At 45.7% G+C, this 26,867-nt stretch overlaps 1 protein-coding gene across 1 annotated transcript in view; it reads left to right on the top strand.

Annotated features, from left to right (window-relative positions):
- The window catches only part of LOC126456299 (E3 ubiquitin-protein ligase RNF12-B-like), a 132,321-nt gene extending 109,162 nt beyond the window's left edge, over nucleotides 1–23,159 (top strand). Inside the window, exon 2 of the mRNA XM_050092051.1 lies at nucleotides 22,623–23,159. Within this exon, the coding sequence (XP_049948008.1) occupies nucleotides 22,623–23,159 (537 nt within the window). The remainder of the gene's footprint in view (nucleotides 1–22,622) is intronic.
- Nucleotides 23,160–26,867: the final 3,708 nt, after the last annotated feature.

Here is a 26,867-nt window from a genome sequence, read left to right on the forward strand (position 1 = left end):
AGAAATAAGAATAATATGTGGTGTTCACCTACGGACGTGTTGTAGGCTCCTCTTCAAGGATCTAGGCATTTTAACTGCGGCATCACAATATATATTTACGCAAATGAAATTGTTGATTGGAAAACTCTCTTTCAAATTCTGGAGGTGGCAGGGGTAAAATACAGAGAGCGAAAGGCTATTTACTATTTGTACAGAAAGCAGATGGCAGTTATGAGAGTCGATGGGTATGAAAGGGAAGTAGTGGTTGGGAAGGGAGTGAGACAGGTTTGTAGCCTATCCCCGATGTTATTCAATCTGTATATTGAGCAAGTAATAAAGGAAACAAAAGAAAAGTTCGGGTAGGTATTAAAATCCATGGAGAGGAAATAAAACTTTGAGGTTCGCCGATGACATTGTAATTCTGTCAGAGACAGCAAGGGACTTGGAAGAGCAATTGAACGGAATGAACAGTGTCTTGAAAGGAGGGTATAAGATGAACATCAACAAAAGCAGAACGAGGATAATGGAATGTAGTCGAATTAAATCGGGTGATGCTGAGGGAATTAGATTAGGAAAGGAGACGCTTAAAGTAGTAAAGGAGTTTTGCTATCTGGCGAGCAAAGTAACTAATGATGGTCAAAGTAGAGAGGATATAAAATGTAGACTGGAAAGAGCAAGGAAAACGTTGCTGAAGAAGAGAAAGTTGTTAACATTGAGTATAGATTTAAGTGTCAGGAAGTCGTTTCTGAAAGTATTTGTATGGAGTGTAGCCATGTATAGAGTGAACCGTGGACGATAAATAGTTTAGACAAGAAGAGAATAGAAGCTTTCGAAATGTGGTGCTACAGAAGAATGCTGAAGATTAGATAGGTTGATCACATAACTAATGACGAGGTATTGAATAGAATTGGGGAGAAGAGGAGCTTGTGGTACAACTTGACTAGAAGAAGGGATCGGTTGGTAGGACTTGTTCTGAGACATCGAGGGATCACCAATTTGGTATTGGAGGGCAGCGTGGAGGGTAAAAATCGTAGAGGGAGACCAAGAGATGACTACACTAAGCAGATTCAGAAGGATGTAGGCTGCAGTAGGTACTGGGAGATGAAGAAGCTTGCACAGGATAGACTAGCATGGAGAGCTGGACTGAAGACCACAACAACAACAAGAAATAGTTTAAATTTGTAGTTACTTTTTCAGTGAAAATGTATGAAGCAGAAAGGTGTTTCTCTGCTTCGGCATGGATGCAAGTGTATTAAACTTTGCTGTCGGTGATACCACATTTCGCTGTGGGGCAGTATATTGAGATAAACAGCCCATATCATGAGCTGTCTGCTCTTTCCATGCTATTCATTGGAAAGGAATTGGTCAGCTGGCTTTCAGATTTCAACGAGAGGGTCTACACAGATATGCCACGAAATAGGAAAGGAGGATGAACTTTCTGTATAATTATATATCTACAAGATATTCAACCCAATGAACATCATCATGCTCATTTTAAGGTAATTTTAGAGTTACAGAAATATTTTAAGTGATTTGGAAAATAAACTACTTGGAAAGATAAACGGTATAAAGCAGTAAAAGACGTGAATACCCAGTCATTTTAGGAACCAATGGCCACTGGAAGTATTACTGAAACGTGTATGTTAACAGCAGAATCTCCCGAAAATAGCTATAAAAACTGGATTAGTGTGTCCAGAAATAAATAAAATAACAATCAAATGGCTAAAAGCATTAGAATTTAGAAAAATGAATAGATATTTTCCATGTAGGTAGTCCTACACCAACTATTAATTGGAAGTATCATTGTGAAGTATTTCATTATGTATTAAACTTCGCTGTCGGTGATACCAAATTTCGCTGTGGGGCAGTATACTGAGGTAACCAGCCCATATCATGAGCTGATTTGTAGAGACGACAGCCGACTAGACAGCAGCGCCACCTAAACTAAGACAGGCGGCAATTACCGGGGACACTGAACCTATTTCCTGACACATTATCTCATCCGCTTAGAGCTCCGGCACCCAGCCAGTCGGCCATCACGGTGCATTATCTCGGCAGCCGAGGCGGCACAGCGGGGGCCTTAAGCCGGTCGTCTTGCCTGCTACGTTATCCCTTCCCGGAAGGGTGGCGAGGCGACCAGACTCAGAACTGCGGCGCAAAGCCCCGCTCCGTGTGACAGCAGGAGGCGCCCTGCCACGGCGGCGTGATGAACTAAGCTTCCCTTTGTTAACGTGTCCTGAGGGGTGGCGCTAACAAGTGCTCGGCTCCCTTCTCGTCGACGCCGCCGCAGGCGGTCGAGTGACACAGGAATGCCTGACGTCCTGCACAGTGGCTGGAATGCTACTGTGCAAGCGCACGTGACAGATCCGCATTGAGGACTGCAATTATGTACTGTGCTCCTCTCATCCACCTTTCTACAGTTGTTTCAAGTTGCATAACACTATCTGTGTATTCCCTGTTGTATTTATTAAGTCACTTGCAAGTAACTCCACATTTGGCAACTGATACCAGAAAACAATATAATGTATGGGATAAATCTGTGCAAAATAAGAGGATTGATTATTCGAATATCATGGCTTACAGGGGTTGGAAGAATATGGAAACACCCAGACAAATGCATGCTTAAACATATAATGTTAACCAAGCCTGCGGGTTGCGATGTTGTATTTGATCTCGAACGGCACCTGCGCAATGTCCTCAATGCATTGCAAGTGTCTGTCATGATCAGAACAGTTTTGTTTGTAGTTGTGAGTCCATTATGCAGGAGATAAGTGAATCCGAACGTGTGCAAACTGTCGGTGCTCGTTTGGTGCGAGATTTCGTAACCAATGCATCCAAAGTGTTTGGGGTTTCAGGTGGTACCGTATCGAAGATTTATACCGTATACAAGGAAAGGGTGAAAAAATAATCCGCTTTGTCACAAATCGGATAAAAGGGCGTGTTGTGTGATCGTGGCGGACGGTCATTGAAAAGGATCGTGACTGAAAATAAGAGGACGGCAGCTGCAAATTCATCGTAGAACTAAATATCGCGCTAGCTAACCGTATAAGCAACGAAGCAACACGGAGGGAGTTCCATAAGCGGAGAATTTATGGTAGCTGAAATACCAAAACCACACATCAGCGACGCAAACGCCCGTAACTGGAAAACATTGTGAAAAAGCCATAAAATGTGGTCTGTGGACTAATCAAAGCGTGTCATTCGGTATGATGAGCCTTGTTTCACACTCATCATAACGTATAGGCTTTCGCGTGATCATGAAATATAATTTAGTGAGACGAGTGTGCTGGCCAGGACATCGCATTATTATGCACGTATGTACAGAGAAGCTATAGAAATTCAGGAACACCACAATAATTTTAATAGAAAAGAAGAAGGCTTAAAGTTGGAAAAGATATGGCGGTCGACGTTGCATCAAAGTTGTGACAATCGATTTGCTTTAATCGAGAATAATGAGGTTACTCTGACTTCCAGTCGGCCCCACGTGACCTACTGTAGTGCCCTCTATGCGCTCTATATAAACGGGACCTCCACGGCCTGGTAGCCAGTCGTTGACTCACGTCGGAAGATGTTGCGGCACTTGGCAACGTAACGTCAGGAAGAAGTAGTTTTACAGATCGACCACGGCCCCTCAGCCTCGAAGTTTTAACTTGTTTCACACTGTGTGAATGCATTGTTTCGCGGCGATATGAATTAATGATATTTTCTCGGGCTTCCAGCCGCGTCAGGTGGTCGAAATCCCACGAGCTTTCGACCGAGCTCTCCCCGGTCATTGGCAAGTGCTAAGACTGACTGCTGTGTCGCCGTGGCCGCGTCGTTATATAGCCGCACTGCTGGCTGTGACGTCACTGGTGCTCTCTTCCTCGCCATGTACGGTAATGTTTTCATCCCGCGTCCGTCGCGCTCGTTTTAACCTCGCGATGGCCGGGTCCCAGGCTGTGGTGAGCTGCAAATCGTCGTCCTTGTTGATGGTGTTTTCAGAGGTTTTTATATCAATAGCTTCTTTTATGACGCTATCCCAAAATCCCTTCGTCTTCATAACGACAGATGTTTCGTCGAATAGAATTCGGTGTCCATTTTCTAAGTCGTGTTCTGCCACGGCTGATTTTTGTGGATAGCGTAGGTGTGTGTGTGTCGGTTTCCTGTAGACACTGCGGCTGAGGTGCCCATTGGTCTACAGGAAACCGACACACACAGGTCGGTATCTGCACGCTCTCAGCCACCACCATCCGGCACAAAAACGTAGCGTTCTGAATACCCTCGTCCATCGTGCTAAAGTCGTCTCAGACGCAGAAAGTCTGCCACTAGAACTGAGCCACCTCCGAAAAGTCTTCCGGGAAAACGGGTACAGTCACAGACAGGTGTCACAGGCTATATCTGGTGTGACACGCAAGAAACACACCAACAGAGGAGAGAACACCACCGAAGAAGAAAGAAAGAAACTTGTGTTTTTGTCTTTCTGTGGTACAGAGTCGGGAAAGATTAGCCGGTTCCTGAAGAGATATAACATTTCATCGATGTTCAGGCCCGCAGCAAAAATTCGTCAGCTCATGAGGCCTGTGAAGGACGATCTAGGGCTTAGAACGCCTGGAGTGTACAAGATACCATGTCAGTGTGGCTGTTACTACGTCGGCCAAACAGTACGCACGGTGAAGCAACGCCGGACGGAACACGAGAGATGCTTAGGCCTACGCTATCCAGAAAAATCAGGCGTGGCAGAAACGCCTTAGAAAATGGACACCGAATTCTATTCGACGAAACATCTGTTGTTACGAAGACTAAGGTATTTTGGGATAGCGTCGTAAAAGAAGCTATTGAAATAAAAACCTCTGAAAACACCATCAACAAGGACGACGGTTTGCTGCTCAGCACAGCCTGGGATCCGGATATCACGATGTTAAAACGGGCGCGACGGACGTGGGATGAAAACGTTACCGTATATGGCGAGGAAGAGAGCACCAGTGACGTCACAACCAGCAGTGAGGCTATACAACGACGCGGCCACGGCGACACAGCAGTCAGTGTTACAACTTGACAATGACCGGGTAGAGCTCGGTCGAAAGCTCGTGGGATTTCAACCATCTGAGGCGGCTGGAAGCCCGAGAAAATTTTATTATTTGTTTCACACTGTTTCCAACTTCTGGCCGAGTTTAGTCCTAAAAGTGAAACATGATTTGTGTTCAGTGATGAATTGGGCAGTCGTGTCGTGTTAGTCCATAGGATCCATTGTTACTTTGCAAGATCGCACTATTACTAAGGAATATGCGACCAGTTTGCCTGATCAGACTCATCCCATGGTGCTATGGATGTTCTCTAATGTTAATGCTTGGTTCCCAAGACAGAAGGTCCCCTGTTCACACAGTTCGCATCGTCCAGGACCTGTTTCGCGAGCATAAGAATGAATTGTAACAACTCCCCTGCCCACGACAGTCATCAGATCCCAATATTATTGAGCCTATGTGGTCTACTTTGAAAAGAAGGGTGTGTGATCGCTATCCATCTCCATCATCGTTACCTGAACTTGCTATCATTTTGCAGGAAGAATGGTGTAAGATTCCCCTGAAAACCGTACTGGATATATTTATCCATCCCATGATGACTGGAAGCTATTTTGCATGCCAACGGTTTTCCTACACCTTATTAGGCATGGTAATCTGTTGACGTTTTGGTGTTTGCAAATTTCTGTCCCTCACGTGCCCATGTTACTTTTTGGCAGTGCAGATTTTCAACAAGTAGAAGTGAATCTAGTGTAAGGGGCATATACTAATTGTGAATGAGAAAAGTGTGTTACTGCTCCACACGGCTCACTATGTTTGTGTTGATCAGTCATTAACAACATGGGAAGCGTCATTCTATTCTTTCAGCTTTTAGCTACACGGGAAACGACACTCCATTCAACGCAGATCAAGTTTTGATGAACAATCAGATATACAGTGTCAGTCTCTAACTAGTGTCATCTAGAATAACACCGAAAGTACGACAGGAGCTGAAAAGTTTGTGGGACAAAAGTTCCATGGGACAATGTAGACCATAATATGACGTTGTTTTTTTGTTGCTAGGTGGGGTCGCGTCAGAGATATGAATGCCAAATTTGTTTTTTCTTTTTTTAATGGGGTGCTCTAGTTTGGTACTAATTTTTTGATAGCGGTTATCTAGACGAATCCAATGATGTTTTACAGTAAGGTCTTTGAAGGTCAACGAAGGTCAAAAGGATGGCATGAACGTCCATTTACAGAAGGTGTTCGAAGTGATGATCATTGGGATCAATGCAGTGCTACAATCTTCTTATTATAGATTGAATGGTATTCCTTATCACTTCGGCACTTATCGAAGCACATGCTCTGACAGTTTTCTCGTATATCGTGCAAATAGTAAATATTCGCCGAATACGGCGCAACCACCTAAAGTGCCATTGACATGTAAACACCATTCGACTGTTTCGCAATACAACACTAATAGGAGCGGTAAGACTAATATCGTCGAATCAAGCGAATGTGAACGACGAATTCCTTCGAAGAACAAGTCTATATGCTTCTCATTTACGCAGAATGCCAACGAAATTCAGTGAGAGCTAGATACTTATACATTGAAAGATATCCTCAACGTACTCACCCTACACGTCGTACATTTAAATATGTGTATGATAAGTTGAGAACAACTGGATCTTTGACCATCGGAAACATATCCGACAATGGAAAGTTACTAACGAGGAAACGGAAATTGGTACTCTTGCCACTGTTGTTTGAGATCCTTGCGTTAGTTGGCGTCAAATCGCAGGGGAATCTGGCATGAGCCAGAGTAGTATTGCTCGTGTTCCGCATTGGCATAAAAATCATTCTTACCATATCAGTCTCCACCAAGAATTAACCGGTACGGACTGTATGCGTAGCACTGAATTCTACCGATAAGCTCAACTTCACATTCAGAGGGAGGACACATTAATCTAATTTTATTTACTGACGAGGCTTTATTGCATGGAAATGTTAATTTACATAACATGTATTACTGGGCAACTGAAAATCCATGTTGTCTGGGGCAAGTTTCACACCAAAAACGATGGTCGGTGGATGTGTGGTATGGGATTCTTGAGGTCAGAACTACAGGCCCCTATTTCATAGAAGGAAATTTAATGGTAGGAAGTACACCACATTCCTGCAAGAAACATTAGGTTTGACATTGGAAGTAATACCTTTAGGAACAAGGAACAGACTGTGCTAACAACACGATGGGTGTCCCGCACATTTTTCGCTGATGGCTAGAAATGAGTTGCAGAGACAGTTCCTAAATCGTTGGATTGAACCCGGAGGAGATGTGTCGCGGCAGCATCGTTTGCCAGACTTGACGGCTCTGGATTTTTTCTTGTGGGGATTCGAAAAAGATATTGTCTATAAAGACGTTTCAACTACGCCTGAAAATACGTGTGAGAGAATTGTCAGAGCATGCATGCACTTCAATAAGTGTCGATGTGATAAGGAATATCACTCAATCCATGAATAGAAGATTGCAGCACTGCATTGAATCCAATGGTCATCATTTCTAACACGTTCTGTAAATGGACGTTCATGCCACCTTCTTTGATCTTCGTTGACCTTCAAAGACCTTACTGTTAAACATCATTGGATTCATCTCGATAATAGCTATCAGAAAATAAATACCAAACTATAGCACTCTCCTAAAAAAAAATAAAAAAGAAAGTTGACCTTCTATCTCTGAAGCGACCCCACCTAGCAACAAAAAAACAACGTCATATTATGGCCCACATTGTCCCACGCAACTTTTGTCCCACGAACTTTTCAGCTCATATCGTACTTTCGGAGTTATTCTTGGTGGCAATAGTTAGTGACTCACCCATTATATTAAATATGTAATGATGTAAAGTTAAATTGACCTAACTTATCCACGTGATGCTTTTTCCTGATTACCAGAATCAACTGCGTCAGCTGCTAGACTGCTTTCTGAGTTGTTCCTGTCTAATCCCATTTTCCCCCTTTTATCGTTTCAGATTCAGACACATTTGGAATTTTTAATGTCGCAATTTATTTGAAATGCGAGTGGTGGACCTCTGTTTGGCGTTAGAGCACCTAGCTAATACGAAATGCTCAGGATGATCCTTTGCTCATCAAAACTGTGAGCGAGCGCGTCAGATGAATAAACTGTTAATGAAAGGGGGTCTGCTTGCAGTTTAATGACATTTGTCCATTTATCCACGGATAAGGAGTCCAGGAAAAACAATAAATTCTGGTTCCTGTACAGGAATAAGGATATAAAGAAAATATCAGAAGAAAAGTTCTCTATGAAGGAAGAAGGTACCAATATTCAGACTCTAACTGCCTGCTTACATTGAGCTCAATAAAGAGGAAAGAAGGAAACACTGTGGGGTTTACAAGTTGAAAGAACAAAGGGTCCCATGGACTAAGAACTGAGAAATTCTGGAAGGTTTTGACACCATGAATTCTGCAGCGCTGTCCATAAATCCGTAAGAGCACTAGGGGGTAAAGATCACTTCTGAACAGTACGTTGCAAGGCATCCCAGATATGCTCAGTAACTTTCATGTCTGGGGAGTTTAGTGGCCAGCAGAAGTGTTTAAGCTCAGGAGAGTGTTCGTGAACCCACTCGGTAGAAATTATGGAAGTGCCGGGTGACGCATTGTCCTACTGAAATGGCCCAATGCCGTCAGAATTTACGATGGACATGAATGGATTCAGGTGATCAGACAGGATTCTTACGTACGCCTCACCTGTCAGAGACGTATCTAGACATATCAGGGGTCCAATATCACTCCAACTGCACACGCCCCACACCATTACACAGCCTGCACCAGCTTGAACGGTCCCCTGCTGACATGCAGGGTCCATGCTCATGGAGTTGTCTCCTTACCCGTCCACGTCCATCCAATCGATAGAATTTGAAACGAGACTCGTCTGATCAGGCAACATGTTTCCAGTCATTAACAGTCCAGTGACGCTGCTGGGGGGCCCAGGCGAGGCATACAGCTTCGTGTCGTGCAGCCATCAAGGGTACATGAGTGAGCCTTCGGCCCCGAAAGCCCATATCGATGATGTTTCGTTGAATGGGTCGCACACTAACACTTGTTGATGGCCCAGCATTGAAATCTGCAGCAATTTGCGGAATGGTTGCACTTCTGTGACACTGAAAGATTCGAGTCAGTCGTCGTTAGTCCCGTTGTTGCAGGATCTTTTTCCGGCTGCGGCGATGCCGGAGTTGATGTTTTACCGGATTCGTGATATTCACTGTACACTCGTCGAATGGTCGGAGGGAAAATCCGCAGTTCATCGCTACCTCGGATATGCTGTGTCCCATCGCTCGTGCGCTGACTATAACACTATGTTCACACTCACTTAAATCTTGATAACTTTCCACTGTAGTAGCAGTAACCGACCTAGCAAATGCTTCAGACACTTGTTGTCTTATACAGGCGTTGCTGACCGCAGCGCCGTATTTTGGCTGTTTACATATCTTTGTATTTGAATACGCATGTCTATACGTTTCATTCGCGTTTCAGTGCATAGAGACAGTAAATTAAATATAATACATCTATCTTCAACATGGATCCTTTAATCTTATAGTGGTAGAGACTGTAAATTAATGTATGTTAGTTACAGGGATGGAATCCACTTCAGAGATGAAGGTATACAACACTGATTTCGAAACAAATTAACAGTTTTCTGTAGGTCTCAAACAACGCAAGTGAATATTAAGTGCTGTTCGACTGATAGGACTACTAGTCCATCAGGGTATGCACTATAACTCCCATCCTTCCTTTCCTGCAAATCGCAATGATCACGTTTCAGTAAGTCTAACAGTTCGCATAATTTGGCAGTCAGTGCGATATTACTTCCGAAACGAGATGGAGAAATGTGTTTCAAACCAACCACTACAAAATGGCTCTGAGCACTATGGGACTTAACTTCTGAGGTCATCAGTCCCCTAGAACTTAGAACTAATTAAACCTAACTAACCTAAGGACATCACACACATCCAGGCCCGCGGCAGGATTCGAACCTGCGACCGTAGCAGTCGCGCGGTTCCGGACTGAGGCGCCTAGAACCACTTGGCCACCGCAGCCGGCCCAACCACTACAGATAACTTCAGTAATATGGATATAGCCCTCACTACCATATAATAAATAATGCTCACAATAACATATTTGAAATAAAAACCTTATAGTTATGGTTCTTCTAAATTTAGTAACGTATTAAGTTGTTTGTGTATCTGTTCATATATCACTGGAACATTCCAAGATTGGGTAAAATATGCTGAAGTGAAATCTTTACATAAGAAAGGAGACAAAGAAACAGCGCTATGCTTCCGTTCACTGTCCTTTTGTTAGTATTCTCGAAAAAAATTGTAAAATTATTATGTAAACGCATTCAGAGAAATCTAAGTACAAATAATATATTGTCAAAGTCACAGTCTGGACTTTTAAACAGTTCCGATACTGAGAAGACAATTTGTACATACAGTGAGAATGTACATAATCCGTTAAACAACAAATAACAGGATGCTATTATACACTGTGATCTGTCAAGCCGTTTTACAGAATATATTTAAAATATGACAGAATATTTCGGCAATTTTGAATTATGGTAATACAACCTGATATATATATTATTGTTACTATCATACCACAGAACTGCTGAAGCAATTTTTATTTGCTGTTATATGTTATCACACATAGGCCTTATGAAAATAGCAAAGGTAGCAAATTTTTGCTATTTTTATTCCACACCCGATGATTCGTCAAAGTTAGCTAAATTTTTCCGAGTTAGAAACATGTAGTACGAAGTATTTGTGACGTAAATTCAAAAAACTTCTGCATAGGCTTTTTTAAGGAGCTGTAGATATTATTACTGTGCTCTAATATATTTGTTACTGGATGAAATTTCTCACAAATAAATAAATTATTTCAGTTTTTGAACCCAACAACTGCGTTATGGAATCTATATGAGAACTAATAAGAGTGTACATAAAGACTTGAAGTCACTTACTTTGGTTCAGAAAAGGTATGCACCTTTTAATTATCGATGATTAGTAACATCCGCAACAGTTGTAATACATTTTTGTTTTCCAATAAAAGCTAAGCACAACCTGGTTCCAGGAAAGCTGCCCCATCTTGAGGTGCATCTGAAAAATTGTAACTGAAATGTGACAACTATACAAATTGCCAACTTTCAGAAGCCCAATAGAACTTGCTGTAATATTGTAAGGAGGATACCACATACACGCACAGAATGTCCATATGTGTCAACTAATAAGTATTAATGTAGCGACTGTCTAGTATATGATATGTAAGCAGAAAATCCATCTCATATATTCCTAGCCCGGATGGAAAGCCTTTCGAGCAGCAGGGCCTAAATGAAACACGTTAGATCCCTATGCTGGCCGCTGTGGCCGAACGATTCTAGACGCTTCAGTCCAGAACCACACGGCTGTTACGGTCGCAGGTTCGAATCGTGCCTCGTGCATGCATGTGTGTGATGTCCTTAGGTTAGTTGGGTTTGAGTAGTTCTAAGTCTTGGGAACTGATGACCTCAGGTGTTAAGACCCATAGTGCTTAGAGTCATTTGAATTTAGATACCTATATTTCAAAAAGGTGCAACAATCACAAATAAAATCAAACGGTAAGCAGAGAGTATTAACGACTTCTACGACTTCCACATCACATAAACCACAATAAACTTACCCAGGCTTAAGTGTGTCAGCAACGTATGTCCACATAAAGCGAGATAGTCGACTATTGTACACCGAAACCAGAAGAAGAAGCGATACATACTCTCTAAATTTACAGGTGTCAGTGGGTACACGACATGTTCCCTTATATAAACAAAGGATTTTCAAAAACAATGATCTACTTAAAAACTCCATATATCGTGATAACAACATGGGATTAATTGCAAAATTCATATCTAAAATTTTAACAACGCTATTACAAATGTTCTATATGTCCAGCAGCAGCAGCATGAGCAACAGTTAGACGAAAGCTAAATGCGTCATGAACGTTATGCAATGTATCTGCTTTCAGAGAAGTTATGGTGGCTGTCACTCAGTTCGTTACATCTTCTATGCCGCTTTTCTTCATGTATACCCACAAGAAAAAAACGTATAGCATCCCAATAATGCAGGGCTTTGTCTTGGGGTCTCATGCACTCTGTCCAGCGTTGAGGCAGAGTGTCATTGAGAAACTGACATATGTTGTTGTGCCAGTGCGGTGGAGCTGCATCCTTTTGGAAAATGAAGCCGTTGAAGTCCTCCTGAAGTTGCGGAAAAAGACAGTTCTGCAGCATTTGAAGGTAGCACATTCCAGTCACCGTGCTTTCCTAAAGAAAGAAAGTACCGTACACTTTTTCACAAGAAACCACACAAAAATGTTTCACTGTAGATAAGTTTCTTTCGTGATCATATCATAACGAGTGCTACGAAGCCCCATATGCGTTCGTTATGCCGGCTTACTTTACCGCTGCCATGAAATGTTGCTTCATTAATGGAAATTAACCGTGGTAAAAATGTATCATGTACTCTGGCAGAGAATTGCAGCAGTCAATCTGCTTCCATTTACCACCAACCCAAAGAGCTTGCACTTATTGTTTGTGGTTTATAGACCAAACGACGCCTTAACACTCGCCATACATTCGTAGGAGGTATTGCCAGTTCTGTGCTTGCGCGCCTTGTAGACTGTCGTGGACGTCGCTCAAAGATCGCTGAATTCATTCCACCATGTCATCACAAGAGCGAGTTCGACATGTACTCTTAACCTTTGCACAAACTTCCTGTCTCTTCAAATTGGAGACACCAACGACGAATGTTTTTGGGTGCAGCGCACAAAACATCTTCTGCTGAGCGGACGCCATCTTACTTCCGACTGACTGCAAACTGAGAAGACGCACAGACTGACGTCTATGGCGATTTTCTGAAACACTAGGCCATGCCCATTCAAAAAACACACATTGCCTTGCTGCCACATCCCATGTTTCGTAACCATTTCCGTCCAAAACCAGGTCATTCTCTTAGAAACACTCTGTATTTTGACTTACCAGTAGCACATACACGCCCCCATACACCACATACAGTTGAAATGCCAAGGGCCGGACTGTGCTGCCGCCATCTAAGCGGCTGCACAGTGTGCACCATAGGGTCCAACTTATTGTTCTCGTTATCGCCAAAACTACACTAATAATAAAACTCTCAAACGTTATGTCTGTTTGTTTAAACATGCTTATCTCAAATCCTGCTGGACGAATTGTCATGAGGTTTCCACAGGTATCTTGAGCGCAGTTTGGAGTAACGTATAGGCTTTATTTCATCAAAAGCATATCACGGGATACAATATATCGTGATTTAAAGTTTTATGTAAAAACTGTTGTGTCTGTCATTTTCTCTGTTTGAGCACGATAACCTCCAAAATTACTTGACGAGTCTTCGTATGGTTTTCGTTGATAACTTGAGCGTGGATTAGAGCAGCAAAATATAAGCTTTATTTAATCAAAATTAGAACACAGAAAAAATTTTAACTGAAAGTTTCATGCAAAATCGTCTGTTGGGCTTCGTAGTTGGGCTGTTTAATCACCACAGTGTAATACAGCGAAGAACGAATAGATGATTCTGTTGTTTTCGTAGTACAACGAAGAAACAATAGATGGCATTGTTAGTTTTCCGTACTAAGTGACTGATGTATTTTTGGAGGTTTACGTCATTGACAGAATTAAGTGAGGCAATCTAATTTTTACGAATGAAAACCAACATCGAATTAATTGGCTGGTATACACAGATACAGATTTACTTATTTCGCTTTGTGTATTACAAACAGCTTCTTCCGGTATTCTTTATTCATATTATTTGCTGGAAAAAGCAGATTTGTAAAGTTTGTTTTGTGATTTGGTTGTCTACTCATTAGATGTTGATTTCGTTTTGCTTATGTGTACAAACGCCAAGAAAACGTTCGAGTCTTTATGAATGCACCACAATGGCTAAATGACTGAGGTCCACGCGGTACATTGAAGATCGTGAGGCAAGACTTGCTACACCTTGAGAACATCAGGCTTTAACTCCCTCTTTGTAAACCTCCTTCCGAAGCGAGACGCTATGCATCTCTGATCGAGACTATCATGCATTATCTCTCTCGTCAAAACCCTTCGCTCACAGAAGCTTGAAATTACTTTCCTCTAAAGTAGCATCATAGGAAATTTGATGGAAGTGGTGCAGGCGAGTGATGTTCCATAGCCAGTATTCCGCTTATTCCTATCAGTTTAATGTTTAGATTTAAACGTGTACAATTCCAGGTGAGCTTATGCCATGGACATAAACATACATGACCATAAACAAAGAATAAGACGCAGACGCTGCTAGTTGGTTTTCATATGAACTACTCTACATGGCTCTCTCCGGTGTTTGTAAACCAAAAAACCTCCTTGTTCATGTCGCAAATCACACTACATCAAACACTGTGTACGAAAAAAGTCTGTAAGTTAATAATAAATTCCACATGTACTAAGTCTTGGGTACAGCTATAAATAAACAGCTGGGTGACAGGTTTCTCAGCTAATCTACTCTAAAAATATCACCACTGCCATCATGCCAACTCCGCTCATGTACAAGTAACTCACTATTATTACAAATAACAACTCCTGCTGTTAACTTATTACAATACCAACAGATGTAATCAAAATTATATAAGTGGATATAACTCATATCATGCCACTCATGCCGTCATATAACACGGTATGGCAGCGTACACAATACTTTCACTACGTTGAACGCTTTCTGTGGTTTCACTAAACTAAAAACCGTAGACCTAAGCCTATATTTATTAAAATCACCAATGAATAAATCAGAGAAACACTAGCCTTATCAACAAAACACAATAAAAACCACATATTAGGTTTCATTGCTGAAAATAAAAGAAGCAAATTGAATTGAACCAGTACCCACAAGAACCCCTGTGAGTGCACAAACGAGAGAACCAGCGAACTCTGCTGCAATCCAAGAGCCACAACTATCCTGGACCATCTGCTTTACGTATTGTATTCCTTATTTCGGGAACACACACTAACCACATGTCATTTACACGATATAAAAAGACAGAGGCTTCCCTTCGTTTCAATAATACTCACCCACGACAAAAAAAAAAAAAAAAAGGCCTAGCGCGAATTCCAAGGAGAACAGCCATGGGAGAAGCAAGCAGAGAAAAATAGCTGCAATCTCGCTTTATGTGGAATTATGTTAGTGACATCCTTAAGTCTGGACCGTTGTAAGTTTGAATTGTGGTTTATAGGATGTTGTGTCGTTAATAGTTAATCTTTTGATTCTATTTATGTTGGTTGTTCGTTTTTAAATGTGGGAACCTCTTCAAGAGTTTTTCCGACTAATCAGACTGATCAAGGAACATATGGTATGGATTTACTCTTTGCATGTCATGTACCACAGAATCGCTATGTTAACCCTTATTTATTGATTCATATGGACAAATGGTTCAAATGACTCTGAGCACTATGCGACTTAACTGCTGAGGTCATCAGTCGCCTTGAACTTAGAACTAATTAAACCTAACTAACCTAAGGACATCACACTCATCCATGCCCGAGGCAGGATTCGAACCTGCGACCGTAGCGATCGCTCGGTTCCAGACCTCATATGGACATTCTGTACATATACATGTTATCCTCTTTAGAATATTTGTATAAGCTCTGTTGGGTTGTTTAGAGTTGGCAGTTAGTATAGTCGTCACATTTTAGTTGTAATTTTTCGGCTGCACCTGAAGATGGGACAGTTGTCCTGGAAATTGGTTGTTCTTTCTCTTCACTGGAAAACCAAAATTTATTTCAATTACATCGGATGTTATCAATCATAATCATACATAACACTTGCAGACGTTCAATCCAATAACTTGCCTGCTGTCATAGCAATCTTAGCCACTGTCGTAGTTCAGTTTTGGATAACCCTAAAAGATTTATTGCTGGTCAGATCTTTATACTCTACTGATGAACTTCTTAGTAGTACCAGTAGACATACATATTACTAATAATATCAAACCTAAGGTTCAAATGGTTCAAATGGCTCTGAGCACTATGGGACTTAACATCTGTGGCCATCAGTCCCATAGAACTTAGAACTACTGAAACCTAACTAACCTAAGGACATCACACACTTCCATCCCGAGGTAGGATTCGAACCTGTGGCCGTAGCGATCACGCGGTTCCAGACTGAAGCGCCTAGAACCGCACGGCCACACCGGTAGCATCAAACCTAAGTTTTGCGTAAAATATATTTGCACATGTTTGGTGAAGTAAAGTGATCGGGGTAGCTTGAAAGTGTACCTGAGGATTTTTGGTAACAATAGCGTAATAACTACCCTATACACAAAACTAAATACAGGGTGAATCAGCTAAAACTTGCAGAAATGGAAAGTCCTATTAATGTGCCGCTTTCACAGAGTGAATTGTACTGCTTATGCCCTCGTTCCTGAGGAAGTGTCAGAGAGAGACTGAAACTACGGCAGGGGTAAATTCCCATACAACAGCCACTTACACATCGCACTCCCGGCTCAGGCCTACCGCCTCGCCTCATACATCACAATAACTTAAAGCAACGCTGCAGTTCCCTGCCTCGCTGTTGCTCCACTCCAAACAAATCGTACGTGCAGTACGCCGCTGCATCTCCGCGCCATGTTTACTCTGTCTGGCCTACTGGCTGCCGACTATTACCACACACTGCCAGCGGCCCCAGACTTCATCGCCCAACCTCGCCTTTACTAAAATTTTTAACAAAATTCCCCTTTCCTACGACTAAGACTAATATTAGCGCAGCAGTTATAACAGCTAACTCTCTGGGCAGTTCTTTTAATCCTTTATTCACAAAAGTCTTAATCTCATTTGGTGGATTTATGTCATTGATAAAAGAGTCGCAAACCCACCAAATTCTATCAAGACATTTGTGAATAAGAGATCAGTTGTCAAATATACCGCATGCTCAAGTTTGACAAGTTCTTTTATCGTTATTGGATTCATTATCAGGGATAAAAATGAAAAGTGTCTAGTCTCTCCTCGCAGCTTTGGGAATATGGCGACATTAGAATAAGGAATAGTGACCACAGTGGTGCCAGACAGAGAGGCGTGCAACAGTCTGCGTAACACACGCAACAGTATCGGCTAAACGGTTAGAAGATCCGGCAGCCGATAGTTTGGCAAATATATATATATATATATATATATATATATATATATATATATATATATACGTTTTAGAATTAAAAATAAATAAAGTATTGGAAAATTTTGTTTATTACATGCAGATGAAAGCCACACTTAAATACTACTTTTCTACATAGTTGCCATTTAAATTAAGGCACTTATCGTAGCGATGGACGAGCTTGGAAATTCCTTCGTCGTAAAATTCGGCCGCCTGCGCCTTCAACCACGTGGTTACCTCTTCTTGAAGCTGTGCGTCATCATCAAAACGCTGCATAGCCAACCACTTCTTCATTGCTGGGAATAAGTGGAAGTCGCTTGGTGCCAGGTCGGGACTGTACGGTGGATGAGGAAACAACTCCCACTTAAAAGATTCGAGAACTTCACGAGTGGCATTTGCCGTGTGGGCCCGGGTGTTGTCGTGAATCAGAAAGATCTTTGAGCCCAACTTTCCCCTGCGCTTGTTTTGTATTGCTCTTCTGAGGTTGTGCAGAGTTTGGCAATACCTTTGAGAGTTTATTGTAGCTCCTCTTTCCAGGAAATCCACAAAAAGCACACCTTTTCTGTCCCAAAAGACAGTCGCCATCACCTTCCTTGCCGACATTGTCTGCATGCATTTCTTGGGTTTTGGGGGGGAATTTGTGTGCCCCCACTGCATTGACTGCAATTTTGTCTCGCAGTTCACATGCTTAACCCATGTTTCGTCACCAGTAACGATGCGATCGAGTAATGAGTCGCCATCTTTTTCGTAAGCGTCTAAAAACGTTAACGCTGCAGCCATTCGCTGATTTTTGTGAATCTCTGTCAAGATTTTTGGTATCCATCTTGCACAAAACTTGTGGTAACCAGGCTTTTCGGTAATGATTTCGTGCAAAAAACTTCGTGAAATTTGTGGAAAACTCATAGAGAGTTCCATTATTGTGAAATTACGGTTTTCACGGACCGCGGCATCGACTTTTTCGACAAGTTCGGCAGTCACTATCCTGGGTCTTCCACTTCGCTCTTCGTCGTGAACGTTAGTTCGGCCATTTTTAAATTTTGTGACCCATTGACGCACTCCACCTTCAGTGATTATGTTGTCCCCATACACTTCACAAAGCTGCTGATAGATTTCTATCGGTGTACAGTTTTTTGCAGTCAGAAACCTTATTACAGCACGCACTTCACACTTCGCGCCATTTTCAATTAACGCATTTCGAACTGTCACAGCAACTCAAAGGAATACAGCACGAACCTCTCACTAGCACTGCAGGATGCCGACTGAACGGCGGAATGCCATGACACCAAGATGGCCGCGCTAGCCTCGCCCCTAACGGACACAAACGAAAACGTAATGTACTTTGTGGATAGCCCTCATGTCTTACTACTGACCCTGCACGTTGTGAGGTGTCTCTTGAAGGATATTTAATTTTCCAAATTTTGCGTTTATTGAAATTCGTTGCATGAAGCAGTGATGAAGAATAAGCCGACAGTGAGTGGGAAGTCGATTCCCAAGGAGACAGAAATAGCATCCGGACCACATGGCTCGAAGGTGGAACATGCGATTCGAGAGGGCAACGCGCTCCCTGAGAGCGAATCTTCCTCGACAGTATATATGTAGGGGAGTCATTAGCGCCATGACTTCACTGTATTGGCTATTGATGATTAATGTTCTCTTTGTGACATAACTAATACTAGCAGGAACCGACCGGTCATCAGGGCCTTATTGCAATAATAACGCTGTGTAGTAAAACTGTAAATTCAATAAACAAGGGCTACGAAATGTTAAGATGTATGGAAGAGATTCTGGCTGCTCGAAAAGCTCACCAGTCTGCGACAGAACATATTCTGAAGCTGTTCATAACTACAATCGCCGATAGAAAGTATTCAGATACTGTTCATTAATAATATTCGATCTTATCTTGTTCTCGGAACTTATTAACTTTGTGTGTTTGGAAAGAAACGCATTGTAATGGCATCCCGGAACTTATTTCACAGAAACCAGCTGCTTGCACCACTAATTCAAGTCACAGGCCACTGCTTTTATCTTCTGCAGAATCCATGGCGCTTCCAGATCTGCTTCTCCGAACACCATCTACGAGAGCTTCACAAAGTATAGGTAGGAGCAAAACCTACGCGCTGATCCACTACGGTAATCGTAGAACGGGTCATCTTAACTAGCGCAGTATCTCGTAGGAGGGTTCGACCAATATACTGTACGTCAATTACAGCACTTTCTACGGAATCGTTGGTGAACTGAGAAACTTTTATGGAAGTCAAATAGGCAAGGGGAATTTGCATCGTCATGGCAGTGATGTACGTGCAACTATATGCAGACATAACCACAGTCGCCCTGAGAGTTCGGAGTTCGTCATCTGTTGTACGACTAGAATGTTTGCAATTAATCTTTTAAAAAGATTATTCTGAAACAGCATGTTCTCATCAGACACTGACATAAAAATAGGCCGTTGTGTAATAATTATTGATTTATGCAGAACGCAAACGGTTGCTGATGTTCTGAGTGTTAATAGGATTTATGGTGTACTGAAATTGGAGTGGTCGTGCAGTTACTCAGTAAATTATCTCTCGTGGATATACGCAGAAGAAGCAAAGAAATTGGTATGCCTACCAAATATCGTGTAGGGGCCCCGCGATCTCGCAGAAGTGCCTCAACACGACATAGTACGAAGTCTAATAATGTCTGAAGTAATGTTATAGGGATCTGAAATCATGAATCCTGTAGGGCTGTCCATAAATTCGTAAGAGTACAAGGAGGTGGAGATCTCTTCTGAACAGCACGTTGCAAGGCATCCAGAATATGCTTAATAATGTGTTGCTTGAGGCTTTCCCGACGGACGTGTTGTATATATGGTTCTCGGGCAAGACGTCGGATGTCATAGTGAAAACTCCTCAATATTTCGTCAGCGCAACTCGCTGACATCTTCAGGTGCGACGAACACACTGCTAAGGCAAGACCAGAGCTCCCTATTTATGCCAGTCTTAGGCATGCGTGGAGGCGCCAAATTCGATGGCCAATAGCGACGATATCAAGCGATAGCTGGAAGGCCAGCAACGCCACCTACAGGTTGAAGAACCAAATACTTCGGCGCACGCGCGGAGGCTGCCGCCGCTGCTCTGCGCTGCCATCGGCCGCCCCAGCGACCCCTGTCGGAAGCCGCAAGCGCGGAGGCTGCCGCTGTTACTCTGCGCTGTCATCGGCCGCCCCAGCCACCTGTGTCGGAAGCCGCAAGCAAAAAATGCGCGTCCACGTAGGCGCCTTGCTTATCCTCCCGTTGTTAACAGAATATTTATGTTAGTGGCGAATCGTCATCCGTCTTATGACCAATAGTACTCCTCTCTGCTGGAAGCGACTTCAATATGGCCAGTGCTGGATCCCAAGCTGTACTAAGCTGAAAGCTCGTGTCTCTGTTTACAAGATTCGTCGAGCTACGTATTTCCACTGCTTCCTTAGTAACACTGTCCTAGTACGAACTCGTCGATGCGAGAATTTTGGTATGTTGATAATTCATAGAATGGCCTGTACTGAGACAATGCTCGGCCACTGCAGACTTTACTGTAGCGTCGGTGCTCAGTACATCTCTCTTCTACAGTGCGACAAGTTTGTCCGATGTACGACATGCCGCATCTACAAGGAATCTCGTAAACACCGGGTCTTCTTAGCCCAAGGCTGTCATTAGATGAGCCCAAGAGGGCTTTGAGTTTTGCGGGCGAACGAAAGACACATTTAACTTTATGCCTCTTCAATAATCTTCCTATTTTTGAAGATACACCGCTGATGTATGGCAAGATAACCATTCCCCTTTGTTCTTCGCCTTTTTCCACTTCCTCACGTTGGGTAACCCGCTTCTGTTGTAAGGCACGGTGAATCTCCCGTTCGGAGTATCCATTTTGTTGGAAAGTGGTACGCAGATGGAGTAGCTCATTGGATAAGCTGTCTGAGTCTGATATGGCTCGTGCTCTGGGGACCAACGTCCGCAGTACGCCACTTCGTTGAGTCTGATATGGCTCGTGCTCTGTGGACCAACGTCCTCAGTACGCCACTTCGTTGAGTCTGATATGGCTCGTGCTCTGTGGACCAACGTCCTCTGTACGCCACTTCGTTGAGTCTGATATGGCTCGTGCTCTGTGGACCAACGTCCTCAATACGCCACTTCGTTGTGAAGGATGGTGACAGCTGGTGGCCTGTAAGTATAAGCACGTGTGCGTTGCTTTACGGTACACTGCGTGACCTAATGTGCCATCTTCTTTTCTCCGTACCAACACGTCCAGGAATGGAAGTTCGCCGTTTTTCTCCATCGTGAACTTGATGTTGGGATGAAGACAGTTAAGATGTTCAAGAAACACATTCAACGATGCAATGCTGTGAGGCCAGATAACAAAGGTGTCGTCCACATATCGCCAAAAACACGTAGGTTTCAAATCCGACGTCTGGAGTGCTCTCTCCTCGAAGTCTTCCATGAAAAGATTAGCCACAATGGGTGACAGGGGACTACCCATTGCGACGCCGTCAGTCTGTTCAAAGTATTGTCCATTAGATAAAAAGTAGGTCGAGGTGAGAAATTGTTGGAATAAGTCTGCAGTGGCCGAGCATAGTCTCAGTACAGGCCATTCTAAGAATTATCAACATACCAAAATTCTCGCATCAACGAGATCGTACTGGGACAGTGTTATTAATGAAGCAGTGGAAATACGTAGCTCGACGAATCCTTAGACAGAGACACGAGATTTCAGCTTAGTACAGCTTGGGATCCAGCACTTGCCATATTGAAGTCGCTTCCAGCAGAGAGGAGTACTATTGCTCATAAAACGGATGACGATTCGCCACCAACATAAATATTCTGTTGACAACAGGAGGATAAACAAGGCGCCTACGTGGACGCGCATTTTTGCTTGCGGCTTCCGACACAGGTCACTGGGGCGGCCGATGACAGCGCAGAGTAACAGCGGCAGCCTCCGCGCTTGCGGCTTCCGACAGAGGTCGCTGGGGCGGCCGAAGGCAGCGCAGAGCAGCGGCGGCAGCCTCCACGTGTGCGCCGAAGTCTTTGGTTCTTCATCCTGTAGGTGGCGTTTCTGTCCTTCCAGCTGTCGGTTCAAACCGTCGCTATTGGCCATCGAATTTGGCGCCTCCACGTATGCGCACTTCCTGCCTGGTCTTGCCTTAGCGATCTCCGGCGGTAATCCGGAAGGATACCGTCCTTCCATTGGCCTTTCGGTTCTAATCAAAGCGTTAGGTGTATTGCAGGTTACAGCCACCCTGCAGCGGTCCAGCCAGCAGCCAGCAGCCACCAGCGGTCCCAGCCAGCAGCGGTCCCAGCCAGCGGCCAGCAGTGGTTCCTGCCAGCAGCTAGCAACCAGCAGCGGTTCCTGCCAGCAGCCAGGAGCGGTTTCTGCCAGCAGCCAGCAGCCAGCATCCAGCAGTGGTCCCAGCCAGCGTCCAGTAGCCAGGCAGCATCGAGCAGCCAGCCAGCATCAAGCAGCCAGCCAGCGTCCAGCAGCTAGCCAGCGTCCAGCAGCCAGCCAGCGTCCAGCAGCTAGCCAGCGTCCAGCAGCCAGCCAGCGTCCAGCAGCCAGCCAGCGTCCAGCAGCCAGCCAGCATCCAGCAGCCAGCCAGCGTCCAGCAGCCAGTCAGCGTCCAGCAGCCAGCCAGCGTCCAGCAGCCAGTCAGCGTCCAGCAGCCAGCCAGCGTCCAGCAGCCAGCCAGCGTCCAGCAGCCAGCCAGCGTCCAGCAGCCAGCCAGCGTCCAGCAGCCAGCCAGCGTCCAGCAGCCAGTCAGCGTCCAGCAGCCAGCCAGCTTCCAGCAGCCAGCCAGCGTCCAGCAGCCAGTCAGCGTTCAGCAGCCAGCCAGCGTCCAGCAGCCAGCCAGCGTCCAGCAGCCAGCCAGCATCCAGCAGCCAGCCAGCGTCCAGCAGCCAGCCAGCGTCCAGCAGCCAGCCAGCGTCCAGCAGCCAGCCAGCGTCCAGCAGCCAGCTAGCGTCTAGCAGCCAGTCTGCATCCAGCAGCCAGCCAGCGTCCAGCAGCCAGCCAGCATCCAGCAGCCAGCCAGCGTCCAGCAGCGAGCCAGCATCCAGCAGCCAGCCAGCTTCCAGCAGCCAGCCAGCGTCCAGCAGCGAGCCAGCATCCAGCAGCCAGCCAGCGTCCAGCAGCCGGCAGCGGTCCCAGCCAGCAGTGGTCCCGGCCAGCAGCAGCAGCAGCGCCCCCACCGGCGGGCAAGCCAGGTCAACTCTCCCGCCAGCAGCAGCAAATTGGGGCTTCGGCCCCAGTCTCCTTCATCGTTTCTCCGTCTCTTTTCCTCTGTGTTTCTCGTTGCCTTGACCATCCCTCGTTTGGTTCTTGGTCCTTGCCTGTGGTTTTCCCCTTGTCACCATGTCAACCCCCACAACCCCCACCACCACCACTACAGCCACCACCACTGCTATAGTATACACATTTCCCTCCACCGTCGCCACCACCATCATGTGGTGTGCCCAATTCCCCCCCCCCCCTCAATCCATCCCCCCACTACTCACTCTCCCATCTCCCTCACTCTTTGTTGCTCCATCCCCGGCTCCTCCCTTCCTCAGCTCCTCTGATCCCTTCCCTCCACTGCCCCCCTCTGCTCCTTCCGTTTCCGTGGCCCATGCTCAACTTTCCCCTTCGCCCTCTTCATCGTCTTCATCATCACTGTCGCCATCACCATCACCATCTCCGGCGCCGACTCCAGCACCGGGACCTGCCCCTCCACGCCACCTTCCAGTTGCTCCCGTCCCCCACCCCTCCTCCGCCGCCGTCAAACGCCCTAGCGCCACCCCTTCCTCTTCTGCATCCAAAAAAAGCTCCACCTTGTCCCCCTTCACCTGTTCAAAATGCCATGGAAATCTCGCCGCCTGTCCCTGCCCCCTCCTCCTCCTCCTCCTCCTCCTCCCCCTCATCCTATCGCTGCATCCTCTCCCGTCCTGATACCTCCCTTCTTGAAACCCGGAACCTCACCGTCTTCCTTCGCCAGAATTTTCCTGGTGCCCCCATCTCTCTCCTCACTCGTCGCCGTGATTCGGTGCTCATCTCCTCCCCCAGCCCTACCCTCCACACAGATCTCCTTTCCCGCAACCCTGTCACCCACTTTGGCCCTAATGCCTCCCTCACCCCTGCTCCTTCCCCGCCTCCCTCCCGCCAACCCCAACCCCCACTTCGCCCACCGACCCTCACCACTATGATCCCTTGGTGATCATGGAGGAGGAGGTGTTGGGGAAGCTGAAGGCACATCCCTATCTGGAGGTGCATGCAGTTCGCCACATCCATAACTCAGCCACCTTATGCGGGTCTTTTCTGAACACACCTCCTCCATCGACCGTCTCCTGAAGGAGGGTGCCCTTCTCGTTCACCAACACTACCAAGTTGACCCTTCCTGTTCCCCTCCTCAATCCCTCCGCTGCCAAAGGTGCTTGCGGTATAATGCACACCCAACATCTGAGTGCCGGGAGGCCCCCACGTGCCCACACTGTAGGCAAGCCCACTTTTTACGGCAGTGCCCCAATCTCCAGTCCCCCCCCCCCCCCCTCCTGTAATACCTGAAACCTCCCTCATCCTACTTACTCCCAGAAATGTAAGTCCCGACCCCGTCCTACCACTCCTGAACTCACCTTTCCTGTCCGCCCTCTGGATCCCCCCACCCCTCCCGGCAATTCCCTTCGCCCACCCTCTATCACTGAGGACATCATCAGATTCCTCACCATCGTCCTTCAGGGTGAATAATTGGTACAGTAATTCTATTCTTATTTATAGGATACGTTTTACCTTGAGGTCAAATATCATTTTGAATGTTCATCCTTTTCAGCGTCCCCATACCCTCCAACAGATATCCCTCATTCCGTTTTCCAACTAAAAATGTACGCCACCTACTCCAACAACCAGGCCCATTTCACCTTCTCCCGTCTTGACACCCTCGTCTAACTCCCTGTCATGGCGTGACAGCACCGTATCCTTTTCAACAACGTCCGCTCCCTTCCCACCAACAAGAACCTCTTCCTGCACACCCTTGCCACGTACTGCGTGGATGCCTTCCTCCTCAATGAAACCTTCCTCCAACCTCACCACACCGTCCACACTTCGCCCTACCTCCTTCACTGCTTCGATAATCCCCTCCCGATTGCGCGTGGTGGAGTTGCCATTGGTCACCACTGCCATATCCCCGTTCGGCTCCAACATCTCCTTCCCGACCCCACTGATCATTAGTCTCTTCTTCCCCGGCCTTACCGTCACCTGCGCCACCATCTATGTCCGCCCTAACGCCCCTATTCCCTTCGACTTCCTCTCCCACATTGACCGTACCTTCTCCTCCAACATGATCGCCGCTGACCTCAACATCCATAGTCGTTCCGCCGCCCAGTTACGGCGGTGGCATCGGTTCCTCTCTTCCCTACAAGGTGACCTCATCCCCACCCCCAGCACACCTGTCCCGAATCCAACTTCATTCCCGATGTTGTCCGTTCCTCCCCAAACCTCCTTGGCCGCATAATGGTCGAGGTCCTGGAGCCTATTGGTAGCGACCATCTCCCTATCCTCCTCACCGTTTCAGACGGTCGTCGCCCCCGTCCCGATCCTCATAATGACCCTCCCCCAAAGTACGTCCATGACTATTCCTGTACCAACTGGAATGCCTACCGGGATAACCTCTCCACCCAGGTCGATAGCCACCCCTTCACCTACCACCACCCTGACGATGTAACCCATACCGCCTCCTTTCTCCAGCAGACCTTGTCTGAGGCTGTGGAGGCCCACGTCCCTACAGTTGCCATCCACCCCCACAGTCCTACCTTACCCCCACAGGCCGCCCTCCTCCTCCGTGAATCCCGCCATCTCTACTGTGCCTTCCTCCACATGCGTGACCTGGACACACTACGACACCACCGGCAACTCCAGTGACACATTCGTCATTTGCTCGCGGTTAAGAAATGCCGGGACTGGAGACAGACATGCACCTGTTTAAATGCTACCCTACCTATCAACTCGTCCAAGTTCTGGTCAGCCTTCCGTCGCCTTACCGGAACTAAATCCTCCCCCTACTATCCTCTTCTCCATGATGATCACCCCTTCCCTGACACCCTTAAAGTAAGGCCAATCACTTTGCCTCCTACCTCTCCGATGTGTTTTCCATCCCCGATGATCCCCAGTTCGATTACCCCCTCTTCCCCGATGTCCGCGATCGAACTGACACCTCTGTCCCTCCACTCGCACCTGGTTGCCAGTACTTGGACAACATTGCACACACGGAACTCAATGCCCCTATCACTACACAGGATCTCATTGCTACACTCCGCACAAAACGCAACACTGCTCCTGGTCACTATCGTGTCACCTACCACCACCTTCGTGAAGCTCCTCTCTCTTTCCTCTCCACCCTGGCCAGGCTCTACAATGCAGTCCTGTCCACCAGTTACTACCCTGACCTGTGGAAAACCTCCCGTATCCTGATGTTCCTTAAACCTGGCAAACCGCTGTCCGCCGTATCCTCCTACTGTCCCATCAGCCTTACCTTGGTCTTCAGCAAGGTCCTGGAATCTATCCTCACCCGGCGCATCCACCAGCCTCTCCGCCAGCACCACCTCCTCATCAAGCTTCAAACCTTCGCCCTTCCCATTAACTACGTCCGTCTGATCAGCTCCTTTCTCTCCCACCGTCCTTCCTATGTCACCATCCATAACACGGATTCC

The sequence above is a fragment of the Schistocerca serialis genome, chromosome 2, assembly GCF_023864345.2.
Source record: "Schistocerca serialis cubense isolate TAMUIC-IGC-003099 chromosome 2, iqSchSeri2.2, whole genome shotgun sequence".
Classification (NCBI taxonomy): Eukaryota; Metazoa; Arthropoda; class Insecta; order Orthoptera; family Acrididae; genus Schistocerca; species Schistocerca serialis.